General features: G+C 60.4%; 1 protein-coding gene across 1 annotated transcript; it reads left to right on the top strand.

The window, feature by feature from the left end:
* Positions 1-9,462: 9,462 nt before the first annotated feature.
* On the top strand, positions 9,463-12,915 carry LOC129152004 (deleted in malignant brain tumors 1 protein-like). Its single transcript, XM_054728812.1, has 3 exons — positions 9,463-10,048; positions 12,124-12,447; positions 12,842-12,915. Exons 1-3 carry the CDS (start codon positions 9,463-9,465, stop codon positions 12,913-12,915), a joined length of 984 nt encoding a protein of 327 aa, XP_054584787.1.
* Positions 12,916-13,714: the final 799 nt, after the last annotated feature.

Raw genomic sequence — 13,714 nt, 5'->3', positions numbered from 1 at the left:
AGCCCAGGGGCTGCAGGAGGGCGAGGGTGAAGGGCAGGAGGGAGGGAGGGGGAGGGGATGGCGGTGGAGGCCCAGGCGAGAGGTTCTGGAACAGGAGGGGCCTGGGAAAGGGCTCAGTCAGCCCTGCCTCGGTGGCTCACAGCCGCGTGCCCCGCCTTTGAGTTCCTAACTGAACGAATTAGGCGCCTCTCCCAAGGTCACAGTCACCTTATCTCTGCCCTCCCCCTGGAGAGATCGTGGAGGAGGGGCTGGAACGGGCGGCCTTGCCCAGGTGTCCCTCCACCAGGTGTGGCACCGCCCATGGGCAGGGGATGGCCCTGAACCCAGACAGGTGGACGACCCTCCTCCACCACCTGCCTCAGAATGACCTGAGCGCCTGGCAGGATCCCCAGCCCCCACAGACCCCCCCCCCCCGATGCTGTGACCTAAGATTTGGGGACATCTGTGACTTTTCTATTTATCGCAACAAAAGTTGCTCAAAACATTAACCATCTGAGCGGCTTCATGAACTGAAGGAGCAGCAAGTGTGGGTCCTGGGAACACGGGGGTTGGACCAACCGCTTCCCGAGATTGATTTTCTTTCCGATTTCTGTGGAGGGCAGAACGGCCTGGGTAAAAAGGTAGCTCGTAATTGCCCCCTATTAATGATTATCAGGGGCCGCTGCGGGCGGTTTATGGCGTCTCCAGCAAACGCCGGCTTCGCTAAGTGGAAGTTTATTGCCCCCCGTTCAGCACGTCTCCGCGGGCCGGGGTGCCCCTGAGAGTGCGGGCGTGGTCCCAGGACCCGGCGTTGGCAAGGAGCGGCTGGTGGACTTTGTCGGGGAGACTTTTGGGAATCAGAGTCACCCCTAATGGTAAAGCCACTCGGAAGGGGTTTTCCCGCCATCCGAGCGCGTGGTCCCCACATGCCAGCGTTAGGTGATGGGTGGCCCTGGAGCAATGAGCACGGACCCTCCTGGTGACCGCGCGGCGCTGTCGGTTCCCGGCACTGCCGGGGCCGCGGGAGATCCCGTAAGTGGTCCACCAGGTGAAGACGGACACGGGGTGATGAGCCGGCCGCCGGTGCCAGGGGCTGGACGGGCCGCAGGCTCATATCCTACAAAGGAAACGGGTTCTGTCAGCGGGTGCGGGCGGCTCCCGGGAGGTGGGGCTCGAGGAGCACCCCCCGCCCCCCGGCTTGTGGCTGAAGGCGTGAGCTGCTCAGGATAAAGTGAAGGAAACTCGGTGAAGGTGGGCGCCCGAACACCGACCTTGAGCTTGGAAAGGAAGGTCGGCATTGAGCTTGACCTCCCGAGAGCGCAGAGCCTGCGCGTGGTGCCCGGATCGAAGACACTAGACGTCCACGGCTACGACGTTGAACACGCCTCTCGGAAGACCCAGCGTGTCAGACGTAACGGGAGAGCGCACGCGCATCCAGCCAAGGGTCTGCAGCAGGAGCTGGGGGGGGGGGGGGGGGCCCTGGGGGCGAGGCGGGCAGCGCTCCTGCTGGCTCCTGCCTCCCGTCGGGGGATGGGCGTGGGCAGGACGAGGTGTCCGCTCACACAGACGCGCCCGGTGAGCAGGGAGACGCGGGAGGAACGGGTGGAGAGAGAAGCGGAGGGAGGCGGGAAGGACGCAGACGACACGGGGAAGGGCGAAACGAGAGGACAGTGTCCGTCCGTGTCCAGGGATGGTCCCTGCAGCGGTGGGAGCCTGGTTCCCGCCGAGGCCACGGGTGTCCTCCTCAGGCCGCACAGAGCGAGCCCGTGAGCGTTCGCTGCTCGCTGTGGCCGGACCTCTCGTGGACTCACCCCGACGCCTTGGCGGGCCGGGCCCAATGCTTCACTGGACCTTCCACACCCGCGGGCCGGACGCTCCGCACCCTGATCAGGACAAGGGAAGGAGCCGTGAGCGTGTCCGACGGCAGGAGGTGAGTTCATGCAACACGTGCACCGCGAGGCGGCGCGGCTGAGAGAACATTCAGAAGACATTTCGGAGAAATCCCGAACGCCGCCTCCACCACTACCCGCTTCCCCCGCATCGCTTTCATCCCCGTGTGTGTTCGTGCACGCATGTGCTCACGTGTCCCTCGGGCAGAGGGTGCGTCCCGCGGTGAGGGGTGGGGGCCCTCGCTCCGCAGGTCGGAGGGAGTTGGCGGGAGCCAGCCCACCAGCGGGACGGAGCGCGAAGGTGCTTTTCTCTCCTGTTTGCGGCCGAGTCGAACCCCCTTGGTCCAGCGACATCCGTGCTTTCCGTCCCCCGAGCGGTGCCTCAGCGCCGGGACCTCGTGGCGCTCACCCTCGGGGCGGCTCGGAGACACAGTCAAACCCGGACGCCGAGGGGAAGGTGGCTGCTCGGCGAGTCCCTTCTTGTCCCAAACCTGCTTGTATGACACATACGTGTCTGTGATGAACACGGCGCCCAGCTGGCCCGGCCGGACGCCCTAACAGAGGGCCGCTGAGGGCTCACCCTGGGGCCTGGAGGCTCATTCACAAGCTCCCGACGACGGAGGAGGAGCTGCCACTCAGGGCTCGCCCGAGGCAGAGCCCCCCAGTGCAGCGCCTCAAGTCTGTGCAGGCGCCGCCCGGGGTCCCCCCTGCACAGGCCGCCCTGAAAGTCCTCGGGAGGAGCGGCAGGGACCGACAGCGGCAGGTGGGCAGGCCGAGGGCTGGAGGCCCGGGCTCCCTGGCGGGACCTCGTCTGACTTCAAGACGGGGCTGCCCAGACGTGGAGCCCCCCGGGAGCTGAGGAAGGGGCCCGGGGCAGCCAGGCAGCAGGGAGGCTAGGAGCCCCCGCTCGGGCTCCAGGGGGCCCCCCAGAAAGAGAGGGAGGCCGCCCCAGAAAAGGCCGAGCCCCGCGGCACGGAGAAGCAGGCGTGGGCACCGGGCTGGCCAGGTGACAGGGCCCGGGGATGGCTCTTGGGCAATCGGTGTTGGCAGCGTGAACAGGAAGTGCCCCTCGATGCCTCGGCCGCAGTGTCTGCCTCACAAAGAGGCTCAGAGAAGCTGCCCCTGTGCCCTCGGGCGGGGGGAGGGGGGGTACTCATTAATGGAGAGTTTGCCCAGCCCTTCCCTGGAACTCACCTGAGGTGCCCTGCCTTCCCCTCGCCGTCCTCCGGGACCTGCGGGCGGCCCAGCGGCTCGCTGCCGCCCGGGAGGCCGTTTCGTGGCCGTGACCGCGGGCAGGAGGCAGGAGGTGCGGGGCCCTCTCCTTGGAGCTGGGGCAGGTGGCCCTGACGGGGCAGGAACAGAATGCTGGGGACCTGCTCTAGTTGTGAGACGTGGGTCCTGCTCTGTTCGCCGCGATCGTGCCGTTCTGATGAGAGAGGCACCCGCTCACCTGGCTGGGCGGCGCCCGAGGGACCTGGGGGCTCACCTGGGACCGGCCCGTCCTCCCCACCAGGAAGCTGCCTGTGCTCAGGAAAGACTCACAGCCTGTTGCAGAGACCAGACCCCAGCCCTTTGCATACCCACAGGCCTTTGCAAATCCTCAGCCCCTTGCATACTCACAGGCCTTTGCAAATCCCCAGCCCCTTGCATACCCACAGGCCTTTGCAAATCCTCAGCCCCTTGCATACCCACAGGCCTTTGCAAATCCTCAGCCCCTTGCATACCCACAGGCCTTTGCAAATCCTCAGCCCTTTGCATACCCACAGGCCTTTGCAAATCCTCAGCCCCTTGCATACCCATAGGCCTTTGCAAATCCCCAGCCCCTTGCATACCCACAGGCCTTTGCAAATCCTCAGCCCCTTGCATACCCACAGGCCTTTGCAAATCCTCAGCCCCTTGCATACCCACAGGCCTTTGCAAATCCTCAGCCCTTTGCATACACACACAAGCCTTTGCAAATCCTCAGCCTCTTGCATACCTACAAGCCTTTGCAGACCCCCAGCCCTTTGCATACCCATAAGCCTTTGCAGACCCCCAGCCCTTTGCATACCCATAAGCCTTTGCAGACCCCCTGCCCTTGCTCACCCGCATTCCCTGTGAACCGCCCGACTGGCATGCCTCTTGCCTCCTCCCATGTGCTCTCTGTCCTTCTCCCCCACATAAGCAGCGGCTGGTGGAGGGGCGAGCAGGTGTGTGTGGATGGCCCGCGGCTCCCCGTGCGGCCGCAGGACTGGAACAGACGCTCCTGTAGGATCCACCCTGTCTCTGCTCGGTTGGCTCCGTGGGGACAGGCGGCCCGGACCCCTTGGTTGCCCGGTTACGGTTTGACTTCCCGAAGCTCGGTGCTCTCATCTGTGAAATGGGGGGAAGGAGAAGGAAGACGAGGCTGTGCCTGCTGGCTGCGGGCCGTGGAGTTCTGGCTGCTGTTCTGTCAAACGCTAGACTTTTCTAAAGCGGGTGTGATCAGACTCTTACGAGATCTGGGGGCCTCACCCCCAGAAATATCAAGGACCCTCCAAACCTCTGCGAGGCCCCCAGAACCAGGGAGTCCCCCAGGGCAGCCCCCACCAGGCCCAGCGCGGGCAGCCCGTGTACTGGAGTGATTTCATGTTTGCGTCTTTAATACAAATATTTACACAAATATAGCTCAACACCGTCAGTGACGTTCTAGTTCTAAAACATGATGGGCGTGGCTCAGCGGTTGAGCGTCCACCTATGAATCAGGAGGTCACCGTTGGATTCCCGGCCAGGGCACATGCTCAGCCGCGAGAAAAGGGGAAATGGTGCCGCTTGTGACAACATGGGCGACCTTAGCACGAACGGCCACTCCTGTGGCCGCGCTTTCCCCTGGCCGTGCTGTGGACGATGCCCTGGCCAGTGGGCCGGGAGAAGGGGCCTCCTGGGAGGGAGCTGCTCTGCTGGGGGTCCCCCAGAGCCCTCCTCTCCCCACAAGAGGAAGACCTGACTGTACACAGAGCTCCCGGGACGGGGGGGGGGAGAGGGCCCGGCGGCCAAGGGCTCAGCTGGTGCAGGTGGCCCGTGGCCCCGTGTGTTCTTCCTGGTCCGAGACCTTCCTGCTGCGGGGGCACCACCCCATTCCAGGGACGCGTCCCGGCAGCTTTGAATGACAGCTGGGCGCCCTCCACTTCCTGCTCTGCTCCTGCTGAGCCAAAGCTCCCAAGCCCTGTTGTCTGAGGCCCTCACTGCGAACCGCAGGGAGCGAGGACGGGTCAGCCTCGGAAGGCGTGTCGGGGGAATCTCGCCCGCTCTCAGGACGGACGTTCCCGTCCGGGCTGGGCTGTCCACGGCTGCGCGGGGTCTCCTGGCGGACCCTCGTGCCTCGTGCTCACACAGGCCTGGTTCCCCGTCTGGTCTCCCCACTCTTGGGAGCGGGTGACTCCTGGACGCGTCACCGTCTCAGAGAAACACCCCCTGCCGTCGGATTTGGGTGCTTTTTCTGCAGGTCCCCATAGCAAGTGGCGCCAATACTTCCGGGGGCGGGGGTGGGGAGGGCGGATGGGAGATATCTGTACTACTATCAACAATAAAAAATACTTTAAAAGATTAAACAAATAAACACAATAAAAGTAATAACAACAAAAAACACCCAATAATTTTCCTCCATAAAAAAATAAACAAATAGCCCAGCCAGTGTGATTCAGTGTTTGAGCATTGACCTATGAACCAGGAGGTCATGGTTTGATTCCCTGTCAGTGCACATGCCCGGGTTGTGGGCTCCATCCCCAGTGTGGGGCGTGCAAGAGGCAACCAGTCCATGATTCTCTCTCATAATTAATGTTTCTCTCTCTCCCTTCCTCTCTGAGATCAATCAATCTATCAATATATATACATTGAGTGGCGAGATTATTATGATATCTGAATGCATAATAATCTGGCCACTCAATGTGTGTGTGTGTGTGTGCATATATATATATGTGAATATATACTAGTGGCCCAGTGCACGAAATTTGTGCACAATAAAAGGGGGACCCAGCATCAAGTCCCCGCCCACCCACATGTACCTCAAAATTGCGTGAGATCCAGACCTGGCCACGCCCCCCCCCCCATTGGGCTAGATCCAGACCCAGCCAGTCCCACCCTGTCAAGCCCCGCTGGGCAGGGGGCATAGCCTCAGGTCCCCTGACCCGGCGCCAGGACAGAGGCATGGCCTGAGGTCCCCCAGATGGGGTGGGGGGCGTGCCTTGAGATCCCCTGTCAAGCCCCACTGGGTGGGGGGGCATGGCCTGAGGTCCCCCATCAAGCCTGCTGGGTGGGGAGCACAGCCTGAGGTCCCCTGCCCCAGTGCCAGGCAAGGGGGTGCAGCCTCAGGTCCCCTGACCCGCTGCTGGGGCAGGGGGCGTGGCCTGAGGCCTCCTGGCCTGGCACTGGGGCAGGGGAAGCAGCCTGAGGTCCCCTAGCCCAGCATCAGGACGGGAAGCACACCTTGAGGTCCACTGTCAAGCCCCGCCGGGTGGGGGGTGTGGCCTCAGGTCCCCTGGCCTGGCGCCGGAGCAGGGGGCATGGCCTGAGGTCCCCTGTCAAGCCCTATGGGGGTGGGTGAGGGCGTAGCCTCAGGTCCCTGCTCATTGCTCATTGGGGCTCTTAAGGGAATTTGGCCTCAGCTGTGGATGCAGCCATCTTTGTGATGGAGTGATGGTCAATTAGCATATTCCCTCTTTATCAGATAGGGTATATATATTAGAGGCCCGGTGCATGTATTCATGCATGCATGGGGTCCGGTCAGCCTGGCCAGGAGGAGGGGACATGGTCGCTTGGCCGGCCTGCCTGCTGGTCGAACGCCTGGTCGAGGGGATAATTTTCATATTAGCCTTTTATTATATAGGACCAGAGGCCCGTTTTAGGAAGATTCCTGAAAGAATAGGGCTTCCTTGGGCCTATTCCCGCAAGAATAGGGCTTCCTGAGGCCTGAGTGAAGCAGAGAAGGGAGCGAAGCCCCCCAAGGAGGACTTCCCTCCCACTGCCACCATCCCCCCACCCCCCGCTTTCCCTCCCACTACTACCGCCACCCCGCTTTCTGCTTTCCCTTCCTCTTCCTTGTACACTGTCTTCAGTCTTCGCTCTGTGACTGTGTATGCAAATTAACCACCATCTCTGTTGGGTTAATTTGCATACCCACTCTGATTGGCTGGTGGGCATAGCGGAGTGATGGCTAATTTGCATGTTTCTCTTTTATTAGTGTAGATATACACTGAGTGGCCAGATTATTATGTGTTCAGAGATCATCATCATCTGGCCACTCAGTGTATATATTGAAAAGTAGGGTTTAAAAACCCAGGAGAGGGGTGTGCACAAGGCAGGGGGAGGGCAGGGCTGGTTTTGTGGGTTTGCGAGGTCCATCCCAGCCCCGTGAACGCCAAGAGCGAGATCCGAAAACCCGTGAAATGGCAGGTGGCCCGGCCGGAGCCCCGGTCCTCGGCCCGGTGCCCTGGGAACAGCGTGAGATCCAGACCCGGGGCTGCCGCTCACTGGGCCCCGGCCTCGGCCTCTGTGGACTCGCCCCGGCCTCCTGCCGCCCCGTCTGCGTGAACGCCGTCCTCTCGCTCCCAGGGCCCGCCAGGCCCAGAGAGGGGCCTTCCCCTTGGCTCCGGGGCTGTTTGCCCAGCAGCCCACATCCTGCTCGGGCGCCTTCCCACGGGTTCCCTCAAGTCCTCTGCATGAAGACGGGGCCCCAGTGGGACGCCCGCCCAGGAGGAAGTTGGAAGCCGTGTCCCTCAGGTCCACGCTGCGGCAGGTGGGGAGCGGCCAGGTTATTCATGCAGCAATCAATCGCACACACCCATGTCACCCCACAGATTAGCCAGGGACCGTTAGTGAGCTTCCTCCCTATTGATTTATGGCATCAATAGGAATGTTAAGCCCTGGACATGCCTCCTTGCAGCTGGAACCCTATAAATATCGAGGTGTCTGGTTCCCACGGAGAAAAACCGGCGCCATGGGGCTCCCCAGGGCCGTCCTGGGAGTATGTCTGCTGTTGGGCCACGTCCTCTCCGCAGGTACCGTCTCCTGTCCGCTCCACTCACCTGCCAACCCCACCCGGCCCTCGGTTAAGGTGCCCTCATGCGTTCTGGAAGGATCACGGCCTGCTTGCCGTGGGTCCCTCGGCGAAGGGGGCCGGCTGGTCTCAGAGACTCCTGCAGGGAGGGAGGGGGAGCAGGCCTCAGTGTGGCTGTGGGGGGAGCCAGGACAATGGGCGGGAAGGCCTCCCCTGCACGACCCTCAGCAGCGCTTGGCAGGCATCTCTGGCCTGGTCACTCCTATTCGCCCAGCGATGCCGGCCAGGCAGCAGCTCAGATGGGACAGCCAGGGTCCCATGTGTGTGCCTGTCACTCCTGCCTTAGAGGGGGCAGGAAGCGTGTAATCATCATGGCTCCGTGTTCTTAGAGGGTCAATAGGAAAACGTGCCTAAAAGGGTCGGGCTAATCGGAGGGACCGTCCACTCTCAGTGTCATTTCATGGATTAGCCTTTCTCTCTCTCTCTTCCTCTCCCCTATCTGGAATCCATTCTCTCTCCCTCCTTCCTTTTTTCTCTCTCTCCCTCTCCCTCTGTTTCTCCCTCCCTCCCTCCCTCCCTTCCTCCCTCCTTCCCTCCCTCCCTCCTTCCTTCCCTCCCTCCCTCCCTCCTTCCTTCCTTCCTTCTTTTGCCCCTCCCCCTACACCTTTTCTGATGTGCCTTTTGCTAATTCAGGAATGTCAGAGGACAGGGCACAAATACCCTGATTTCCAGAGACCTTGTAGCCCTCACTCCCGCCCCAGGCCTGGAGGGAGGAAGGAAGCACTGAAGACGAAGTTCCCTGGAAATGGCATCCATGAGAGCAGCGCCCAGACCATGCCCTCGGGGCCCGGGGGGAGCAGGCCCACGGGGATGTGTGCACCACATGGTGACAGCAGCGGGCCGGCTGGGGATACCCACGTTCCTTATTTTAATAGAATATGTTTATTGATGTCAGAGAGGCAGGAAGAGGGAGAGCGAGACACATCCATGATGAGAGAGAGTCATGGATCGAATGCCTCCTGCACACCCCTCACTGGGGATCGAGACCGCAACCGAAGGCATGTGCCCTGACCAGGAATAGAACCCTGACCTCCTGGTTCCTAGGTCGATGCTCACCCCTGAGCCATGCTGCCGGGCAGGATACATTCACATTTTAACACCCTCCCAAGGCCCCTCTCTGCCTCTGAATCACGCCCGGGATGAAATGTGACAGGAAGAGGCTCCACATAGGTCATCCTCATCCTTGTCCCGGGCGGGGGCGGGGAGAGGACAGAGGAGGGTCTCTGACCAGGCCCTTGTCCGACATGGTTGGATGATGACATGGCTCAAGTGGCTTCTGGGAGGAGGCTCAGCTGAGACCCTCCCCCATGGATCAGGGTCAGCCCTGGAGGCCTCCTGGGACCTGCTGAGACCCCAGTGCTGGCTCAGCCTCAGGGGTGCGAGTCTCCGTCCTCTCCTGTCTGTTCTTGGTCGATCGCCTCCAAGGGGTTGCCTCATGTCAGGCAGGACCATGGAGAGAAATCAGTGGCTAAGGAGGGCATGGCCTTGGTCTGTCCCCAGATTCATAGAGCTCTGCCCTGGATGGCCAAGGTGGCTGCCGGGGGTAGTCCTGCTCATCCCATGGGCAATCCTGGGGCTCCCTACTTTGGAGCATCCTTAGACCTGGCAGGAAAGGATGTCCCCATTCCTTTCCCTGGGATGGAGAAGAACCCTTGGGCATGTGGAAAGCTGACGCCTGCCCTGGGCATGGCCATGAGGGAGGCCCTGAGTCTGGAACCAGCCTCGGGCCTGGAGCTCAGCACAGACATGGAGGGGGTGTCCTTGTGCCATCCTCTAGGGTTCCGGACTGATTCGGGTATGACCCTGAGGCTGATGAACGGCGGTGACCGGTGTCAGGGCCGCGTGGAGGTCCTCTACCGAGGCTCCTGGGGCACCGTGTGTGACGACAACTGGGACACCAACGACGCCAATGTGGTGTGCAGGCAGCTGGGCTGTGGTGGGGCCAGGTCGGCCCCAGGAAGTGCCTGGTTTGGGCAGGGCTCAGGGCCGATCCTGCTGGACGACGTGGGCTGTTCGGGGCAGGAGTCCTACCTGTGGAGCTGCCCGCACCGGGGATGGAACTCGCACAACTGCAACCACGGCGAGGACGCCAGCGTCATCTGCTCAGGTGCGCCGCCCACTGTCTGTTCTCATTTTGTGGGTGGTGTTTTCTCAGCAACTGTGTCCCTCAATCTGTTTCCTGTCAAAGTCTTTCTTTATTTCTTGTTCCCTATAAGAGTACTAGTTCTCTGCCTAGTTCAGTAGGAGTCTGTGTCCTGTAGCCAAGTGTAAGCAGGTGAATGAGGACTCAAATGAGTGTAAGGATGACACCTTCTGCTGATAGGAACCGCACATGCCAGCGACACAGGCAGAGCTGTGAGTGTGCCTGGGGGGGGGGGGCGGCAGGCGGCCCTTGGGTAGAGTTTCAGTGACCCCCACATGGCTGGCCTGCATTGGGGACTCCCGAGTCCTTGCCTGTAACTGTCTCAGGGGATATGATAAACTCTCTGCACCAGGTCTGCTCTGTGAGGGCAATGGGCCCTCTGAGACCCACAGGGCTATGCCTTATAGTTGCCTATGGTCAGGCCTGAACCTCCTACATGGGATTGGGGCCCTGAGTAGACACCTCACTTGGCCCCTCCAAGTTTCCTGAAAGCTGCGTGTTAGACAGCTTCCTCCTGTCAACCCTGTGCCTCAATATGGATAAGATGGAATCACCTGGACCTCGGCACCAATGACCCAGGGTCTATCTAGGCCCTAGCGGGGGGGGCGTTCTCTGGGGTTAGATGGCAAAGGCCCCTCCTTGGAAGGCAGGGGACCAGCATGGCTGAGCGTCCACTTGCTCACTGTGTCCCACGATGCCTCTAGCTGTGCCCCCTTCTGTGCCACATGTGTATCCGATGCCCTCTCTCACACAGCTGCCTGGCCCCTGTCCACTGCCATGCCTCCTGAGTCCCATGGCCTCTGACGGTCCCTCTCTGCTCACCCCACAGCCAACCAGGAGCTTCCGAGGGGACTCTGCCAATTTCTGCCTCCCAGTCCCTTCCCTGATGTGTAGATGGTACAGTTGAGCCCACAACACATGACCCTCTGGTCTGACTCAGAGGGATAGGGGCATTCTGGCTACAGTGCTAACCCACTCTCAGTGACAGGGGACACTCTGTCCTGGGGACATTCTGCTCCCTGTGCTGAGGCAACAGAGAGCCTTCGTCCAAGGACCCCCAGACAGAGGCTAAGGGATGCTTTTCCCAAAGGACACTGCGTCAGGAGCTCAGTGCAGTTGCCCTCAGAGATTGTAGAACAGGTTGCCATGTCAGGACATTCAAGGGCATGGTTTTGGCTCATGGCAAGCTCTCAGAAAGGCCTCTTTCTCCCCTAGCCACAGAGCTTCTCAGCCCACCCTGACCCTGACCCTGACACCCTGACCCTGGTCACAGCTCAGCCGACCCGACCTTGACCCTCTCTCCTCCTTTCTAAGCTGCTCTGTTTTCTCTCCAGATGGGTGGTACACATCCTTTATCTGATGAGCATCCCTAGCTTTGGCAAAAGTGTCAGCATTCAGCACTGTAGCCTCCAGACTAGGGTGACAATCTCTATTCTTGCATTAGACCTCCCCAGACATCACCCCATCCAACGTGGAGGGTTCCCGCCACATCCCAGAATCATTGTTCTCCTTCACCTACCAGTTATGGGACATATTAGTCAGGATGTTTAGTTTGCAAGTGACAGGAGCCCAACTCAAACTCTTTGAAGCCAGAAGAGCACTCCACGGCTCACATATGTGGGATGTCTAGAGGCAGGGCCAGCTTCAGGTGCAGCTGGATGCGGTGTTCCAAGACTGTCTCTTTGGGCTTTTCTTAGTCCTGCTCTCTATGGATATGGGTTTCAGTATCGGCTTGATTTCTGCACATGGGTCACTGCTAGTGCAGATGGCGGCCTCCCTTCTTTGTCTGCATCCCAGGGCCAACCTGGTGGGACACCAATTAGAGAACATTCCTCCCACAGCTCACACCCATGGGTGCTGTAACCGGCTCCTTGAAGATAAAGGGTGATGGATAGGCTTTGGTCCAGTCCTAATGCAGGGGACCATTACCCCAAACACTAAAGGCTTGGCCCTTGGAAGAATTTGGAACCTCACCCACACCTCAGAGCCTCTTTCTTCAGGTGACACCAGAGACAGTGAATTATCTGGTCCCCTTCTAGGAGCTGATGACAGTTTGGCCCTGAGGCTGGTGAACGGTGGTGACCGGTGTCAGGGCCGCGTGGAGGTCCTCTACCAAGGCTCCTGGGGCACCGTGTGTGACGACTTGTGGGATACCAACGACGCCAACGTGGTGTGCATGCAGCTGGGCTGTGGCGAGGCCAGGTTGGCCCCAGGAAGTGCCTGGTTTGGGCAGGGCTCAGGACAGATCCTGCTGGATGACGTGGGCTGCTCAGGGCACGAGACCTACCTGTGGAGCTGCCCGCACAGGGGCTGGAACTCCCACAACTGCAACCACGGCGAGGATGCCAGCGTCATCTGCTCAGGTTCGCGCCCCCCCCCCCCCCGCCCCCCACCCCGTCCTCCTTTGTGAGTGGTGTTTTCTCAGCGAGTGTGCCCCTCAATGTGTTTCCTGTCAAAGTCTTTCTTTATTTCTTGTTCCCTTGAAGAGTCCAGTTCTCTGCCTACTAGTTCAGTAGGAGTCTGTGTCCTGGTGCCAGGTGTAAGCAGGTGAATGAGGACTCAAATGAGTGTAAGGATCTCCCCTTCTGCTGATGGGGACCAACACTCCAGTGACACTGGCAGAGTTGTGAGTGTGCCTTGGGGCAGGGACAGACGTGCATAGAGTTGCACTGACCCCCACATGGCTGGCCTGCACTGGGGGCTCCCGAGTCCTTGCCTGTAACTGTCTCAGGGGATATGATGCACTTTCTGCACCAGGTCTGCTCTGTGAGGGCAGTGGGCCCTCTGAGACCAACAGGCTATGCCTTGTAGTTGTCTATGGTCAGGCCTGAACTTCCCACATGGGATTGGGGCCCTGAGTAGACTCCTCACTTGGCCCCTCCAAGTCTCCTGAAAGCTGCGTGTTAGACAGCTTCCTCCTGTCAACCCTGTGCCTCAATATGGATAAGATGGAATCACCTGGACCTCGGCACCAATGCCCCGGGGTCTTCCTGGTCCCTGGCGGGGAGCATCCTCCGGGGTTAGATGGCAAAGGCCTCGCCTTCCAAGGCAGGGGACCAGCATGGCTGAGTGTCCACCTGCTCAGTGTGTTCCACGATGCCTCTAGCTGTGCCCCCTTCTGTGCCACATGTGTATCCGACGCCCTCTCTCACACAGCTGCCTGGCCCCTGTCCACTGCCATGCCCCTTGAGTCCCGTGGCCTCTGATGGTCCCTCTCTGCTCACCCTACAGCCCACCAGAAGCTCCCAGAGGGGACTCTGCCAGTTTCTGCCTCCCAGTCCCTTCCCTGAAGTGTAGATGGTACAGTTGAGCCCACAATACATTGACCCTCTGGTCTGACTCAGAGGGATAAGGGCATTCTGGCTACAGTGCTTACCACTCTCAGTGACAGGGGACACTCTGTCCTGGGGACATTCTGCTCCCTGTGCTGAGGCAACAGAGAGCCTTCGTCCAAGGACCCCCAGACAGAGGCTAAGGGATGCTTTTCCCAAAGGACACTGCGTCAGGAGCTCAGCGCAGTTGCTTTCACAGATTGTAGCCCTGGCTGCCATTGTCACAGACATTCAAGGGCATAATATTGGTTCATGGCAAGCTCTCTGAAAAGGTCTCTTTCTCCCCCAGCCACAGAGC

Source organism: Eptesicus fuscus, chromosome 17 (genome assembly GCF_027574615.1).
Source record: "Eptesicus fuscus isolate TK198812 chromosome 17, DD_ASM_mEF_20220401, whole genome shotgun sequence".
Taxonomy (NCBI): domain Eukaryota; kingdom Metazoa; phylum Chordata; class Mammalia; order Chiroptera; family Vespertilionidae; genus Eptesicus; species Eptesicus fuscus.
This window is presented reverse-complemented; position numbering and strand designations above follow the sequence as displayed.

Bases quoted from the DNA above. Each gene is read 5' to 3' on its own strand.
- LOC129152004 (XM_054728812.1), top strand. From the start codon at position 9,463: ATGGCCAAGGTGGCTGCCGGGGGTAGTCCTGCTCATCCCATGGGCAAT. The intron at 10,049-12,123 runs GTGCGCCGCCCA...GTCCCCTTCTAG, and splicing joins CGCCAGCGTCATCTGCTCAG to GAGCTGATGACAGTTTGGCC. The intron at 12,448-12,841 runs GTTCGCGCCCCC...TTTCTGCACCAG, and splicing joins TGCCAGCGTCATCTGCTCAG to GTCTGCTCTGTGAGGGCAGT.